Consider the following 17033-nt stretch of genomic DNA (forward strand, 5'->3'; position numbering starts at 1 on the left):
GCAGAAAGTCCTATGAGATTACGCTGCCTTCTGCTGCATAGCTTAGAGCAGGGGTGCCCAACCATTTTTGCTAGTCTAGTGAACAGAAGTTGGGAATTGTGTGCTGCCATGATAGGCCTTCCTGTAAGTGCTCAACTGACTGCATGCATCTAGACTTAAAAAATTGCATGAGTGCAGGAAGCCTGATCATTAGCACGTGCTATAAACTCAGTGCCTTTGGGATGGTTTGGGTCTGTTTCACACATGCAGGGTGAATATAGCATATGCAGTGTGTGTTGGCAAAAGCAGGCAACAAGGCCTGGGAGAGAACTGCTGGTACTGCCACTGCCATCACCTGGTCCGCAGCTTGCTCCTGAATTATCTCCAGAAGCAGACAGGAGTGGGCAGTCTGTGCGTCCAGTAGAGCACAAGTTGAACATGAGACAGAAAATTTTGCAATTTACATGCCAGCAGGGTCTATCCTAAGCATGTGTGTCTTACATTCTGGAGTAAGAAAAGCCTCCCTTACATCTTCATTTTCTGAGATCATGATACAGATCTATCCGCTTTTGTGACACCAGAGTAAAGTGGTCATTTGCAATACATTGATCTTTTCAGAAAATAACATAGAGGCGACCAAAGTAAATATGAGCCTTTGGAATTAATCTGGTGTGAACTGAAACTATGAAAGCAGAAATCTAGGATAATGGTCACAATTTCAGCGTGGAATTGATTCCTCAATGACTGCCTACTGGCAATATCACTGTGTTCAAACAAAGGACAGACTGGCACTGCAAAAGGTGTAATGTATAGAGATAATATAATGTCGTGTATGGGGATAAGGTTACTTCTCCTAAGTTGACTTGTGGTTCTCTTTCTTTCCTACCTCATTCTTTCATTTCTCAAAGGTCACAGTTGTAGAATTCTGCCTTTAAAGCGTTTTAGTATTCTCTTTGAGGGGAATGTGCTAGCATAAGTCGACACAAAAAAGTGACCCATGTGTGGTTGCAAAGAGGTGAAGAACAAGTCAGGAGGACCTTCTCCTCATTTAAATTAGTTATTTGTATTTGACTGCCTGGAGGAGAGTGAGTTAGTTTTTTAAAAAAAACAACCTGTTTTTTTAACTCAACTTTAGCCTGTGGCATAAATCTGTGTAGCCTTTAGACTTTGGCTATGGAGAGGGGGAGATACAGTTCTGCTTATGTTTTATTGATTAAGATTTTTGTACCCTTCCTCTTTTGTTCAGTCATGTACTTTATTAAAAATACCTATCTGTAGATAACTGGGCTGTTTTTCTTTAGCTGCCCCCTCTTGTGTTGGTTGCCTGTTGACAAAAGTGGGAAAGAGGCAGATCAGTTACTAGCAAGGGATCTTCTTTTACGAAAGGCATTTGCAGAAGACCATAAAATATAAGATGACAATGCTTATTAACAAAATATTGCTATTGATTTCAGAACCCTTCATGAGCATTAGCTTCCCTCTCAGGTGAATCTTCAACTAGTTTCTTTGACGTGAAGTCTGAAAGTATCCAGTGCTGTGTTCTAACAGGCTACAGTTAAGATGGCAACTCTTGCTATTGCTGTCTGTCCTCCCATGTGCCCGGAGCAGAGTGCCACTGGCAATGCCAGTTAACTGGTGCATTAGTGCCACCAGCTGATGCTGCAATACAAGCAATGGATGCTTAACGAATGAAGAGCAGCTGTCTTCATACAGTGTAGGTACAATAGTCATGCCAGTTAAGATAAATATCTTGGTCATGATCACAGTCTGGACAGAATTTGTGAAATTATTTGGTTTAACATTAATGAAAACAGTCTTTCAAAGGATTTCTTTTAGCTAGATTGTCTCACCAACCTGTTGTAGAGTTCTGCTGCATGGGTAGGTGAACGCATGGAACTGAGGAATGTGCAGGACTCTTTTCTGCCACTGGATTGCAATTCAAGTTGTGTTCACGCCAGCTGTTAGTGACTGTACTGGAGTGTGCCGTGCCTCGAGCGGGGAGAGCTGTGGAGCAGACAGAACTGTCCCAGAGGAAGCAGCAGAAGTGGCCTTATCATCCCACCACAGCATGGCCAGAGTGGGGATGGGAACTGGAACTAAGCAGGAAGAGAGTCCATCAGAAGGAAAGAGGGAATGGTTCCTCATTCTCTGACTCGTGACTGCTTTGAAGCCTGTCTGGAAGGAGGTGGTGTGTCATGACTAGTCCAATGAAGGACTTGGGGAGTAGTGGGAATTCACAGCAACAGGAGGAATGTGAGGGACCTGCATATTATATCTTACATAAATTAAAATAGTATACTTATTTCAAGAGCTTTTTTTTAAAAGTTAAATTGCCGTATGTAGACTGCCAAAACTTGAACAATAGATAAAAGTTACCCTTTTTTTGACTGTGTAAATTTGGGATAGTCATGTGATTTTAGGTCTCATAGTGTTTTAAGTGTCATAGAATTCTTTTTTTTTTTTTAAGGGTGGATCTTCTCTATAGCTACATGACTGGTTGCAGGAAATTGTAAATTAATGCTCACAGTTGCCAAGCCTGTCTCATTTGAGTGGAAGTCTGTGTACATTTTTATAAACTTCTCGAGCTTAATATAGAGTAGGACACCCTTCAGTCAGGACTGTGGGGAATAAGTAGGGCAGGGAGAAGGATTTTGCATCTGGAGAGCTCTTTAGCCTTCAACAAAAGATTATATATGTAATATATTTTAAAATACATTGAATAAATTGGGAGAAGAGGTACAAACTGATAGTGCTGCGTGAGAATGGTCCCTGTTCTGCTGCAGGTCTGAAGAAGCTGAGTGAGAGCAGCAAGTTTAGGTGCAGAATGATTTGTCTTTGTACCTCTTGGTTTCCTCGTGTGTTTTATTTTGTTGTCATGCCCACATCAACAGGTGCCTGGTGTAAATTTACCTGTCAGCCAACTGACCTATTTCTTCTCTGCAATCCTCATCAGTGGTGTGATACATGAAGTCGGCCATGGGGTGGCAGCTATTCGGTAATACAAATTACTTTTCTCTTACTGTGCACCAAGAAAGCCTAATATTCCAGAGCATTTACTTACAGGTGAATGTTCTTAGCACTTCTTCGGTTTATCTAGAAAGTCTGTTTATTCTGTATTTCATAGCTTCCTTAGATTTTAAGTTAGTAAGGGTGTACAATTAAGGATAGAGGTTTAATATAGTGTCTATTCTACAGATCATGAGAAAGGACTTCTGCTTTGCAAATATACCGTGCTGCATCAGGTTTAAAATAATACTTCTTTTAAGTGCTCCAGTTTTTCCCACAGTGATTGCATTTCTGCAGCTGTGGCACTGGAAGAAGACCCATGCGCTATTCCACAATGGTACTTTAAAATAGATTTTAAATTTATTTGTATAAACATAGCTTGTGAAGTAGCATACGAACAGGCTAAAGCAGTAACTCAGTCAAATGTGATTTGTCCCTATTAATCTCAGTGATGTGTTAATTTCGATCAAAGAAGATATTTTTATTGTTACTTACCTATGATGATTACAAAAATGTTATTTGACATGGTTAGTCGTTAGTTGATGGTTGGACTTGATGATCTTACAGGTCTTTTCCAACCTTAGTGATTCTGTGATTCTGTGATTAGTGTTAAACGACACTCTAGCATAAGTGGGTTAAGTGGTGGTTACTGGGACTGATATTCATGTGTCCTCCGCATTTCTCCTGGACATCATCATTATCTGTCCCATAAGCATGAAGCCTTAAATTCTTTTTCTGATTTTCTTCAGTGTAGGGAGTCATGACTGTGTCTTAACCCATTACTACCTTTTTTATAACCCCAAAAGTTCTCAATTAAAGTGGTGGTTTGGGACGCTCTGTGTTTCATATGCTGTGTTTTCTTTCAGCTTTTTTCCCCTAATATTCACAGGGATTTTTCTGTGGAGGATGAAGCTCTTGCTCTTGCCTATCCCACCACAGGAAGAAGCAACAAAATTTCCTTTCTCTTACAGTACCTTCACATGTTGCTGGCTAACCGGACAGAAGCTAGGAGTAACTATAGAGCTCTTTTTAACCAGAATGAATAATTTTTATACCTTAGTGGTGTGATAATCTTCATTCAAGATCTGGAGGAAAGGCTCTGCATATTCAAGTTTGGGTTATGTTTTAGTCAAAAAATTGTTTCCCAGCTATTTCTAGGGGGAAAATTAGTTTGTCCAATGTACGTTGCTGTTGCTGCTGCTGTTTTCTGCTTGACTTTTTTTTTTCTCCTCCTAGCATAGGTTAGGTCTATAGTGCTGTTAGGGTCAATCCTCAGGGTTTAGGCTTTACTAAATAGCTGTGCTGTGGACAAATTTTATGATCTAATACACTTCTGCCAACTTCAGTTCGAGATAGTATTAGTTGTGAAGTACAAGAGCTTAAAATATTTGAGCCTTACCTTAGTCAAGGCTTGTGCCAAAAAAGCCTTTTTCTTCTTCCCTCTGTACCTCCTACCCAAGTCACGAATCATGTATAGGCATTAGACTGCCTATTACTAATTGGTAGCATGGGTAGGTCTGATGAGTTAACTCCAGGGAATTAATGTATTACAGAATCACAGAATCACTACGGTTGGAAAAGACCTGTAAGATCATCAAGTCCAACCTGGAGGAAAAAAAAAAAAAAAAAACACACCCCACACCAAAAACCCACCACACAACAACAACAAGCCACAACCCACCCAACACCACACAGCACCGTGTCCATCAAGCTACATCCCACAATGCCACATCCACACGCTCCTTGAATATCTCCAGGGAGGGTGACTCTACCACCTCCCTGGGCAGCCTATTCCAATGTTTCACTACTCTCTCAGTGAAGAACTTTTTCCTAATATCTAGCCTGAACCTCCCCTGGCGCAACTTGAGGCCATTTCCTCTTGTCCTATCACTTGTCACTTGGGAGAGGAGACCAACACCCACCTCTCTGCAACCCCCTTTCAGGTAGTTGTAGAGAGCGATAAGGTCTCCCCTCAGCCTCCTCTTCTCCAGGCTAAACAACCCCAGCTCCCTCAGCTGCTCCTCATAAGACTTCATTCTGATTAATTTTGTATAATTCTTTGTCTTCTTTTATTGTATATGCACAATAAATAAATACATGTGAATAAATAAAATGCTATGCCCACTGTACTGTCTCAGTAAAGATATGGGATTAGCTGATCCATGCCTGGTTTGTCTTGGAATAATAATTGGAATGTGATTGTCTTCGAACATGATTATCATGCCTCTATTAGTCCCTTATGAAATTTCTAGCTTCATAAAAACTTTATGTAGTTATTCCAGAAAGTGCCATTTAAAAGCAGTTGTAAAACCTCTGAAAAATATATCTATGTTATCTGTATGATAGTGTCAGCTACTAAAATATTTAAATAGCATTTGCCCTTTTAACCTCTTGACTTGTTTTCATTTTTTCAGATGACATTTCCCTCATTTTTGTTAGTTTACAATTTACTCTAAATTTCATTTAGGAGAAACAGAGAAATTATAAATTCCAGAAATCTGTAAGTGTTTATTTAAAGGAAAGCAATCGCTTCTTCCAGATAATTCTTCATAGATTAGTTTGAAACTGCATCCTACAGGCTGCCGTTTTTTTACTTAAAAGAAAAGATGGCCCAAATGTTAAAATATATGTTAATGTGAAAGTAGGTTGGGGGTTTTTTTTGAAGTATTTTATGTGTTATTGTTACCAGGAGACAGAAAAGAAGGTGAACTTATCCTTTATTTTTTACTAGGCTTACAAATGTGTGCTGCTTAAAAGTGGCAACTACTGCAGAAAACATCCTTTAGTTTAATTATCTTTCAATTATTCATATTATGAAAAATAAGTTAGTTTTACAATTATAATTTTAGTTATTCTCATTGTCAAAAATGTGTGCTATGTAGAATCTCTCAGTTTTTCATTTGTTTGTTTGCAGTAACACCACTTCATTTTTCTTTTCTTCTTTTTAAGAGAACAAGTGCGATTTAATGGATTTGGGATTTTTATCTTCATTGTCTATCCTGGAGCATTTGTTGACCTCTTCACAACCCACTTGCAACTGATATCTCCAGTCCAGCAATTAAGGATATTTTGTGCAGGTAATAGTTTGTGCTTTTTTATTAAATCTTTGCTTATTATCAGTTACTTATTTACAGGGATCAATTGTGAATCCTTGATATAATCAGTTACTTATTTACAGGGATCAATTGTGAATCCTTGATGGAGGATTGAAGGTTTAAAATGAAGAAGTACAAAAGCTTCTCTTTGCCTAAAGGTGATCCTTCTGTTCTGAACCTAAATTGTGATTTCAGAAAATCATTTGATCATTAGTGTCCATATTGTGCTGTTTTGTGGAGGGGAGATGTCAGTTTCTAGGAGCTTAAAGAGTACCAATTTCCTATCATGAAAAATGTTATTATATCCTAGATTTGATTCAGAATAGTTGTGCATAAGAAATTCCAGTTGTGTGGTTGGGGAAAAAATGTGGTTTCTGACCTTCCTCTCCCATTAGAAAAAGCTCTTACACCAGCTCAGGTACAGAAGTTCCTTTGTCTTTTTTTTTTTTTTTTTTTTTTTTTTTTTGTGCGTACTGTATGGCATAAGTAGCAAAACCTTGGAGCACACAAGCTGGAAAACACTCAGCCAGAAGACTGGTGGTATGAGAACATGACTTGCTCTCACAGGTGAACACCCTTGAGCAATTCACTACCATTTTCTGCAACAGGAGTAATCTATTACGTGATTTTTCAATGGTATTGTGAGTCATTTTCAGTGACATGCAAGTTATGTTATACAGGTCACTGTTTTGATGTTGCCATCAGGAGGAAATAAAGGCTAGAACACAAACATCCAAAGAGAATCATAGCTTATGGTTCCAGATAACCTCCAAATGTTTTTGATTTGATGTTTTTTGAAATCTCTGGCTACTGGGAAGTAGAGCCCTGTTGCTGTGGAAAGTTAGACTGGGACTGTTATGCTATCTGAACCACTTGTATTACTGATTTCTAGAGACAAAGGTAGTTCCCAAACTACTGAAATAAAGATAGAAAAGTTAGTATCTTGGTTTAGTTCTTGATACTGATGGTTTTCTATTGCAGGTGACATTAGGATAGCAGTCAGCTAGTTGTAATGTTTAGATACTAACATTTTTTCTTGAATATTGTCACTAAAACATTATATAGAGGGTTTTAGGCTGGGCGTACAGAAGCCTTTAGCAAAGCATATTTTCAAGCTTTCATAAATCAAGTAAATGATGGTAAATGTTAGGTAAGTAAATATATCTACATTCCAAATACCTTAATGAACCAAAATAATTCACTGAAATAGGCTAACTTTTATGAAGCCCAGTTTTTCAAATTAATCAATTTCCATTTCAAGCTACTGTGAACGGAACTGAAAGAGAAGACATACTGATTTTCAAAATGGGTTGCTTACATACATTCCTGAGAAATCTAGAAAAATAAGATTATAAACTGTAATAGAAAATAATTGCTTGCATGTTTTTGATGACAAGCAAACACGTAAAATAATTTTTCAGGTTTCTCAGGAAACCTGAAATAGGGGAATACAAGGTAGGAACAAGCATGTTGCAAGATTGGTTAGCATCAATGGCTTGTTATCAGTTAGCTATAACAAATATATGCATTTTTTTACAGGTAATGATAGGTATGTTTCAGAACTAGGATGTTTGATAGTGATAAAATGTGCTATTCAATAATCTTGACTCAGTTTTTCTTAATTGTCAGAGCAGTTGAATGAACCTATTCTCAGTCTTTTGCAGTTCTGAGTTTACAGAGACATGCTTTCAGATTTTTGTATGGCAACTAAATAAAAGAGCTAGACTATAGAACGACACCGGATACTCTTTTTGTAGTCCACCTTTACTCTGGAGATTAAAGAGTATATTTGTTGTACAGCAGATGGCACCATGAGTTCAAGAATAGTGAATGAGCATCCTTGTAATACTTGTGATATTTTTAGCATTAATTCCATGCCTAGTAGATGAAACGTGCTTCTGTGCAGCACTTTCTTATAATTAGTTCAAATATTTGTATTATTTTTTGAGATCCTTTTTAATAGGTTTTGTCTTGTCTTTAATGGAAAAGGAGTTAAAGATTTTAAAAACATTATTTTAAAGTGTTTTAAGGGTTATGTGAAGTGTCCCTTTTTAAATATAAGGAATTAGGTATCCAAGGATGAGGCTGTTTTAGCAAAATGACATTGATGGTATACTCAGCAGTGTGCCTCTGCAGGTGTTTTCATTTTGAGCCTGCTTATTTTTCTATGGATCACCTGGGATGAATTTGAAACCTTTCTATTTTGGACTTTTCTGCTGTATTCCACACAGCAAATTGTGTAGATTATGGTATTAAGGCCCATGTTTTCCTAGCTGTTTGAAAGTATTCCTGGTCACACTCTAGCAGTTCCATCACCTCTTTTTTTATTATATTTAGGGTTTTTTCCAGTTTACTCTCTCTAGTGGCCACACTGTTACAAAGGAATTTTGTTTCTGTCTTAGATTTTTATCATTTGTTAAGCTGAAAACAAAATATTTTAAGATAAAAAGGTTAAAACAATAAAGTTAAAATATTTACTTAATACTTTTGTTCTTGTTGCACATGTGTGTGTGTGCACGTGTATATGTGTAAGGTAATGAGAACTGAATACTAAAACATTTCATCTATCTGATTACCTTTCAATGAGTTATGTTTAAAAACTATAGAAAGAGAAATCCCTTTAAGAAGCATCTACTAGTGGAAACGGCAACAAACCCTTAGTTAAAATGCTCCAAAAATGTCTCTCATTTCTGCAGCATTAGAAACGTAAAAGAAGACCAGGTGACATGCAGAGAAAGCCAGGGGAAATAAGAGTCTGCCGTATGTTATGATTCCTGTGTTATATGCAATGCAAGAAAGATAGGTTTAAGAAACATATTTACTTCAGTTCCTGTCCGTAACTGCACTGTAAATATAGAATTGAATCAAACCCCTCTTAATGCGACAAAGCACTGTAAGAAGGAAATCAGGAGTCTTCAGCATTGAAAAGTTTTCCTGCATTGGTCATACAAAATGTTTGTCCAAGAACACAAATTAAATGAGAAAATTTTTATGGTACTGGATGTTGAAGGAAGCCAAGTGTATCTTATGACAGCGGTTAATTTCTTCCTATGGAGAACAGCATACTATAAAGATTGCAGTTGCAAATATGTTGCCCAAAATAATGTGTCAGGAAATGCTGATTGCACAACTTAGTTTCTTGATGTGGATTTAGGTCCACATTTTCTTGTAAAAGAAGCCTCTTTAAAAATAATTTTCTAAACTTGATTGGTACATATACCAAATGGAGATAACCATGAAAAATACTGAATTGCAGCTAAATTTCAGACATCTTGCTGACTGGGACAAACAGTATTTATTCACATATAAGCCCATTTATTAAGATTCTTAAATTCAACATTTTATTGTGGTAGAAGGTGACATGTAATACATTTCATTCCACTAGTTTTTTAGTATTTATGATTGATGACAACTCTGTACACAGAAACTGTAGTTTAATGATTGATTCAGAAGCCCGGTTTTTCTTCTGGGTACTCTACCCACTACATACTTAGAAAAGTAGTGTTATGTGATGAAATATGAATATGGTAGGATGACACCTTAAAAATGGACTTACCACTTCCCTGTCTTTTCTGGTAGTATAATTCTCAGGGTTTCAGAGGCTTCTCTAAAATTGCCCTACAAAGTGACATCATAGAAACTCAAGTTTGTAAAGTAATATCTGTATTCTTCTTTCACGCCTGTGTTCACAAATTAACTTTTCTTCCATTCTTATAGGAGTTATTCAGGAAAGTTAATTAGAAGGTAACTGTAGAATCTTGCATTTCAAAAACACCTTTTTGTTATTAGTGTTTAGTTAGAAACATGATTTTTTTCCTTCTTTTTAGGAGTGTGGCATAATTTTGTTCTTGGTGTTGCAAGTTTCATGGTTTTGTTTCTGCTGCCAGCCATTCTTTTCCCTTTCTATTACACGGGTGTTGGGGCACTTGTCACTGAGGTTGCAGAGGTAAGAAAAGATCTTTACTGTTTTCATATTATATGCTTTGTGACCTGAAATGTACCTATGTCCCTTATTATCACAATCAAATTTGGTCAGTGCAGCACTCTGCAGAATCTAATATATTGCACTTCTTGTCTGCTTAATGTTTCCTTCTCAGTCTCATGTTTTGTAGTATTAGTAAATGAAGGAACATGAAAAATTATAGGCTATTCAGCATACTATAAAGATGTTTAGACATTTGAGATGAGTTTGCAGGCTTATTTCTGGGGGGGTTTCTAACTTCTTTTCAATATTGGCACCAAGTAAATCTCCTAGAAACTGTATTATCACTCTAGTTATTGCTATCTGGTTTTAACGTTAAAGATTATTTTGAGCTGATTTCCATGTTTGTTTGGTCAGCTGGAAGCAAAGTAGAGATAGACTGCTGAGTTTCTGGGAAGGACTGATTTTTTTCTGACTTAATCAAATACAGGACAATAGAGCTGCAGTTGTAGAGCTGAAAGGAGCTGAAAGGATTCAGTCTTTCTTGGATCTAAAAGTGAACTGATGTAACTCAGGAGGAGTGTGACATTATGCTTTATATCTTTGAAAGTATAGGTATTCCCTGCTTTGTTGAAAGATTCAGGGTGTTAATTTAAGCTTCTTGAACTTAAAATGGTAGGAAAACCCACAACATACTAGCTTGTATGAACATAATTACTCAAACTTGAAGAGGTCCCCCGGAACACTTGGAGATGTGCCCTTTTCTTTTCTTTTTCTTTGCACTACGTAAGTTATTATTTGTAGAGGTTGTTGTTTTTGTAATGCTCTATCATAAGTTGAAATTATCAGTTCTAGTGGAGCCTGAGATTTTCTGTTTCTCTGGAAATAGTGTCTTAACCTAAAGATTTCATGGCTATTCAGCAGAACTGTAAAAAAATCCTCGTAGTTTTAACTATGATAACATGACTGACTTCCCTGTTTCTTCTCAGGATTCTCCTGCCAATGGACCAAGAGGTCTTTTTGTGGGAGACCTTGTCACTAACCTACAAGACTGCCCAGTTCGTAGTGTGGAAGACTGGAATTCCTGTCTGGGAGACATTTCAGAGAAGTCACAGGTTGGCTACTGTATAAGTGCAGCCACCTTACAGCAATTAAGCTTTCCAGCTAGAGGTATGACTTTAGATGCTCTCTTCATTATTTTATATTGTAATTTTATCATGTCTTAAAGATCAGTTTGGATTTGTTGGTGGAGACAGATTTCTCATAAGTTGAGTCTGCTGTCCTGTCTTAAACAGTGACCGATATACCATTCATTTTTGTGAAATCTGAAGGTGAGGAAGAGGTAGACAGAAGACAGAAGAATTTCTCTGGTCTTCCAGTCATCCTATACAAATATCCTGTATGATCTGAATAATGAAAATTGCCTCTTCAGGATATTGCATAGCTTGGTTATTACCAGTAATACAATTATCTCCTCTATTTTTAGTTCAGTTATATGGATCAACGCAGTGATCTTTTGCAGATGTAAATTCCACACATTACCTTACTGCTTTGATCAGCACGACATTACAAATTGTATGGCTTAACCCAATGATGTGCTTTACTATGGCCACTTCTTCTGATGTGTCTTACTATAGGGGTTTTATGTTTCATTTGCTTCTTCAACCTCACAGTATCATTGCCCATAAACTTAGTTTTGTCTGGATTGCACATATTGCTTCTAGAAGTCAGCCTATTTCCTTCTGTTTTCATTTATACATTAGAGTGCTTGTTGGTGTAACAGCTTACCCCTGAGAAACAAAAAAATGTGAACTGAACTAAACTAGAACAATAAACAAAAATTGTCAAACAAAAAAGAACAGTCAAGTTAAATTGGCTGAATGTCTTGTGACATGCCCTAAAGCTCCCTAGAGTTTGTTCCATGCAAGCATCCATGGAGACTGAATTCCAAAGGTAAGAGGTTGCCACTGAGCAAAACTTATATGATTGCTATTCAGAGCTTTAAAATTATCACTGCATTTTTCCATCATACTGGAAGTAAACAGGAGGTCAGGCAACTCAACTACCCACGGTTTTTTATGCATTATAGTTCTCTTGTGAGACTGAAATGGTAATTTATTTATTTTTAGTACGCAAGGAAAGTAATCTTATAGCTGGAACGAAGATAAATATTTAAACTGGAAATTGGCAGAGTATCAATAAGATCCTGCTTTTAGAGACCTAACAGTTTGGATTATGCCTCTGAAGAGGAGAGAAACTTTGGCATATGCTTTCAGCTGGGCAGGGATGGCAAGTAAGAACAATTCTTAGATGATGTAGGTATATATGCTGAGATTCTGCTGTTCTCTGAAATGCAATTTCAGAGTCATGGATAATAAAACTGCATATTCTGCAACTGAACCAGTCCTATTTAGATTGAAATACTAGACGCTTAATACTAGAGACTCAATATTGCTTCCAAGCTTGGTTGCTGTATTGTGTTAGCATCCCATTGTCCCACTGCTACATTCTAATCAGACCAGGCTGTCTGCATTTTCAGAGCCATAAGCCTCCAGCAGTGAGAAATATTCCTCTGAAATTAAATGAACTCTGTTCGGTCTCTAGCAGCTGTCATTTGTCAAGATCTTGACAGTTCACAACTTGACATAAATACAGAATATCAATAAAAGTGTATCTAGCAAATGGACCCTATCTACTTGACCATAAAACAAATGGAGAGTAAACTGTCTGAGTATGAAGCTAGACAGAAAACAATGCCCCAAGGACCTTCTTGAAATTTTAAAAAAAAAAGTGTTTTCAAAGTAGTTTATAAGGAAACTAATTTCATGGTCATTCACTATTCAAAAATCTATGTGGTTGCTTAGCCTCAGGGTACTTGAAAAAAGGATTGTATGGTACAGTGCTTGCACCTGTAAGCCCTAGGCATAAAGCTTCATGTTAGTGGACTGCAGGTTATGCAGTGATAAATCAGCAAACAGTATCGCAGGCTTGATCTACCTAAGGAAGGTACTGCAGTGTTGCTGTGACACAGATTCTTATAGTGACCATTCTTTTGTGGGTTTTTTTAAGCTGTTGTTGTAGAGTAAGTTAGGTTTAATTCATTTAAAGAACATTTGTACGAAGATTCTGTATGAGACTAGTTAAATCATGGTTTAAAACATCGTTTATTCAGTGCTGCAGCCTTCAAGGCTTGGGAAGCTTTCAAAACCTGAATACTTGTAAAGGCTTTAACATTTTAAAGAGGACATTTTGAGTCTTGGTCATTTCCATAGCCAGCCAGTGAAATCAGTACAGCAGCAGGTAACAAATTTCTATGCCAAACCTTAATGCCAGTTGGGGGCAAAGGATAAAAGTATTTTGTAACTTGTAATGCTCAGAACATTGCAGTGGTAGATCCCCAGTATCTCAAAGAGATTTATTAAGATGAACAAAACAGTATGAGACGTGACTGAAATCAGGTGACATTCACACACATAAGTGGTGAAGCTTATTTTTAGTTGTGACTGAACCACAGCTAGGCTCTGTGAATTACTATAATTCACAAAGGCTACAGAATGATTGTTTTACTTTATTCAGAGACTAATTTCTTTCATAAAGTTAGTATAATATTGATCATTTGCTCTATGCCTGTGTTCTTTAGTCTATAGAAGACTCGATGGCACAGTTGAATGTTGCAGTAACAACAGCCTCACAGACATTTGCTTTTCATATAGCAATAATTTGGACAGCCACCTGGTAAGTTACTTAAACTGCTAATTCTGTTTGGTAAATTTGAAATTATTTAAATTAAATTAGTATTATTTACAAACATTTATGCAGCATACTCAAGTGCTTAAGAATACCTTGAGTTTGTAATAAAGGTGTATGTGTATGTTATTCTCCCCATTTACAGCTTAAAAAACCCAAAATATTAGTTATGATTTTTCTCATGATCAATCAGGGAGTCCCTGGAAGAACCAGAAAAGATTTTATACCCGTGTCTCCTTTAGGCAGAAAGACACCTCCCCCATTTTCACCACTGGATGCAGAATATTGATGAGAAAAAACAGCTGTTGAGAACAAGGTGAAATTGCTTATTTTGGTGCTTCAGTCTTTAAAAGTACTGAGCACTACAGGCAAAGCGAAGCACTGGAGTATCTGTTCAGTTATTTTGTCTGAAGCCAGCAGTGCTGCTCACTAGGTTAAACTAAAAACATGCAAGAGAACGTCCTAGAGATTGCCCAATTTCTCAAAATCAGGGCCTCTATTTGATTCCTTTTTCACCATGTTGATTTTCTGGTAACAAGTGGAAACATATAAAGTTTCTCAGTAGGATTTTGACTTACTCTCTTCAAAGTACAGAAGTGTTTGTTAAAATACGTGTTCCATATTGACAGTAATGGAATATTTCTAACAGTTCTCTTTACAAGAAAAAGAGCACAAGTAACAACTGTGTAAACTTTTCTACATATACCAGTTTGTTACTGTTCTGACCTCTAGTGATAAATACCTAAAGAAATGGAAATAAGTCTGTTCCTACATCTGCTACGTTTACAGTTTCTACGATGGTAAACTTCCCACTCCAGGCTGGTTTTGTGGCATTTAACCACTAAGAATTGAGTGCAGACCGGCAGTTCGTTTAAAATACGACAGTGCTGGTAACATCCTTCAGCAAGATTTGATAAATTGTTACCACACTGAGCTTTGGCATTCTTTAGCTCACAGCTGCTACTTAGGAACAGAGAAGAAATAAAAGCATCCAGAAGCCTGTGACCTTCAAGTGTCCTTAGATTGGCTGTGAGGTTTTAAACAATTATTTTAAATAGTCTTTGCAGTGCTATGCAGCAGTATTTGAAAGTGTGCCTTCTCCCCCTCATTAGAATAGAAAGAGCTTGTATTGAGTTTAATGGAGAGTGTCTGACACTCATGCATCTATGGGGAGTGTAACTATCAGGCTAAGAAGTAAGAAAACCCCCTTCCCCCCCCCCCCCCCAAGGCAAACAGTAGATGAAGAACTTTCCTTGCTTGTGTTTAAGAACAAAAGGAAAATTATCACTGAGCTTTCATGAGAGACATGAGGGGGAAAAACAATTTCCTGTTCCTTTCTGTTGTACTCTCTGTGGCCTGTGGGGAGCAAGAAAGATCTGGTCTTTCAGACTGCTGAGTGAAAGAATGTTATAGGTAATACTTGGGACACAGCACTGCATCAAGACCTGTGTTCATCTTAGTTGAGAATGGTTCCTTAGCTATCACGCAGCTGGTAGGTTTTTTTGGTTTGTTTGCTGAACATAAGGTTTTGTTCAGCCAAAAGAAATTTTAGATCAAGGAAGACTAAAACTGCTTAAACAGACAAGTCACTAGTGTGTTGATGTAGGCTCTGTTCATTAGAAATCACTGACTTATGTTTAGATGCCTTGATTTTTGTTGTGCATGTGTGTGCCTTTTTAAAAATAGTTAGCTTTTATTTTGGTACATGTGCACACCCTCTCTTCCACATTCCACCAAAAATGGAATGGCAGATTGAATATATATCAGGTAGAGGTTCTGCAGGATTTGACAAAAAAAAACAGAAAATCAGATTTCAGCTCTTCATGGGCTGGTAGTATATCAGTGAGGCACTTCCTTTGCTTTAAAAAAGAATATATAGTACCTTTTTTTCTGATCTGTTGGAAAATACCTTTACATTTGATAATCATTTTAAATGACCTTTGCAGTATGCCTGTCTGCCAGCACGAAAAGTTATTGAGGCCAGCAAAGTTTGTCGAACCAACGTGGACTGCCAGAAGGACTTTGTTCCAAGCTTTTGTGTGATTCCTTCTTTAGAGAACCAAACAAGGCTAATCAGGGTAAAACATCCACCCCATATTGACATGCTGTATGTAGGACACCCCATGCATCTTCAGTACACAGGTTGGTATTATTTATTAAAACAGCTTAACAAAAAAGATTTCTCATATGGTTTACTTTGCCTGGCTGCTTGAACAAGGTCTTGGAGCACTTGTCAGTTAACTTGTTTAATGCAGAATCCATTTCTTGTTACAGCCAGTGGAGAGACATGGACTACTCAGGCCTAAAATGAAATGTGCACAGTGCAATGAGTTACGAAGGTAATAGAAACCATATGTGATATGAGATAGTTGTCTTTTTCAGAAAAGTATGAAAGGGCTATTTCTATAACAGATCTCACTCAGGCCAGTCATGGGAACCAGGCACCTGCATTTTCCTAACACATAAACTTCTCAAAATGCTTTTGTAAAATCTCTAGGGCATCTTGCTCTAACAGCTTGCCTGGAATATTAGCATGACTACTTAAATCACACCTAATATCCAAGTACCTGTGACAGATTCCCATGACTACTGAGCCACAAGTACAATCACAACATAGTTTTTTCGTGATTTTTTTTTTTTATTTATTTGAGTGCCCTAAATTAAATAACATATAACAGTTTAGTTCCTTACTTTGAAATGGACTATGGCTCTCCTTTAGGCAATCTTATATCCTTGAGCCAGGTATGCAAGTAAAAAGTAATTCTGCTCTTGGAGCAAGTATGGAAAGAATGAACACACTCATCTACATTGCTACTTAGTAGCTTGAGTGGGGTGGTGAAAATTAGCTTCAGATGGGCTTAAAAAAGTATGAAGTGTTAAACTACTGTCCCTTCGTGTGAGGAACTTGTTTGTTCCTCACAGACAGCTATACCTCGCAGGGGGAGATTCTACTTCAGACATCTTGAAGTACCTCCTTAGCAAGGCATTGCAGTTTTCTGAATAAGCACTGGAATTAGGTACAAAAGACCTTTAGAAACAGTGATGAAATCTGGTAGTGTAAATCCATTAGCATTCTTGCACAAACATATTTTTAGTTAATCTATAAGTCTTTATCTTTCTGGGTTGGTCATATTTTGATACTCTGTGACAAATTATTTATTTATACTTGTTTACACTATACCCTCATTTCAGCCCAAAACATGATCTCTTCACTTGTTATTTCTGCCCTCTTGCCATTTAGGAGGAAAAACATTGTTCACCTGTATGATATCAATACACAGTTC

The 17033-nt window shown here is 37.2% G+C and overlaps 1 protein-coding gene across 1 annotated transcript in view; it reads left to right on the forward strand.

Annotated features, from left to right (window-relative positions):
• MBTPS2 (membrane bound transcription factor peptidase, site 2) overlaps positions 1 to 17033 on the forward strand; it is a 32307-nt gene that overhangs the window by 9083 nt on the left and 6191 nt on the right. The window contains exons 4-9 of the mRNA XM_059824484.1: positions 2871 to 2974; positions 5935 to 6062; positions 9908 to 10026; positions 10992 to 11172; positions 13643 to 13737; positions 15696 to 15891. Coding sequence (XP_059680467.1) covers positions 2871 to 2974; positions 5935 to 6062; positions 9908 to 10026; positions 10992 to 11172; positions 13643 to 13737; positions 15696 to 15891 — 823 coding nt within the window. The remainder of the gene's footprint in view (positions 1 to 2870; positions 2975 to 5934; positions 6063 to 9907; positions 10027 to 10991; positions 11173 to 13642; positions 13738 to 15695; positions 15892 to 17033) is intronic.

Source organism: Gavia stellata, chromosome 1 (genome assembly GCF_030936135.1).
Source record: "Gavia stellata isolate bGavSte3 chromosome 1, bGavSte3.hap2, whole genome shotgun sequence".
NCBI lineage: Eukaryota > Metazoa > Chordata > Aves > Gaviiformes > Gaviidae > Gavia > Gavia stellata.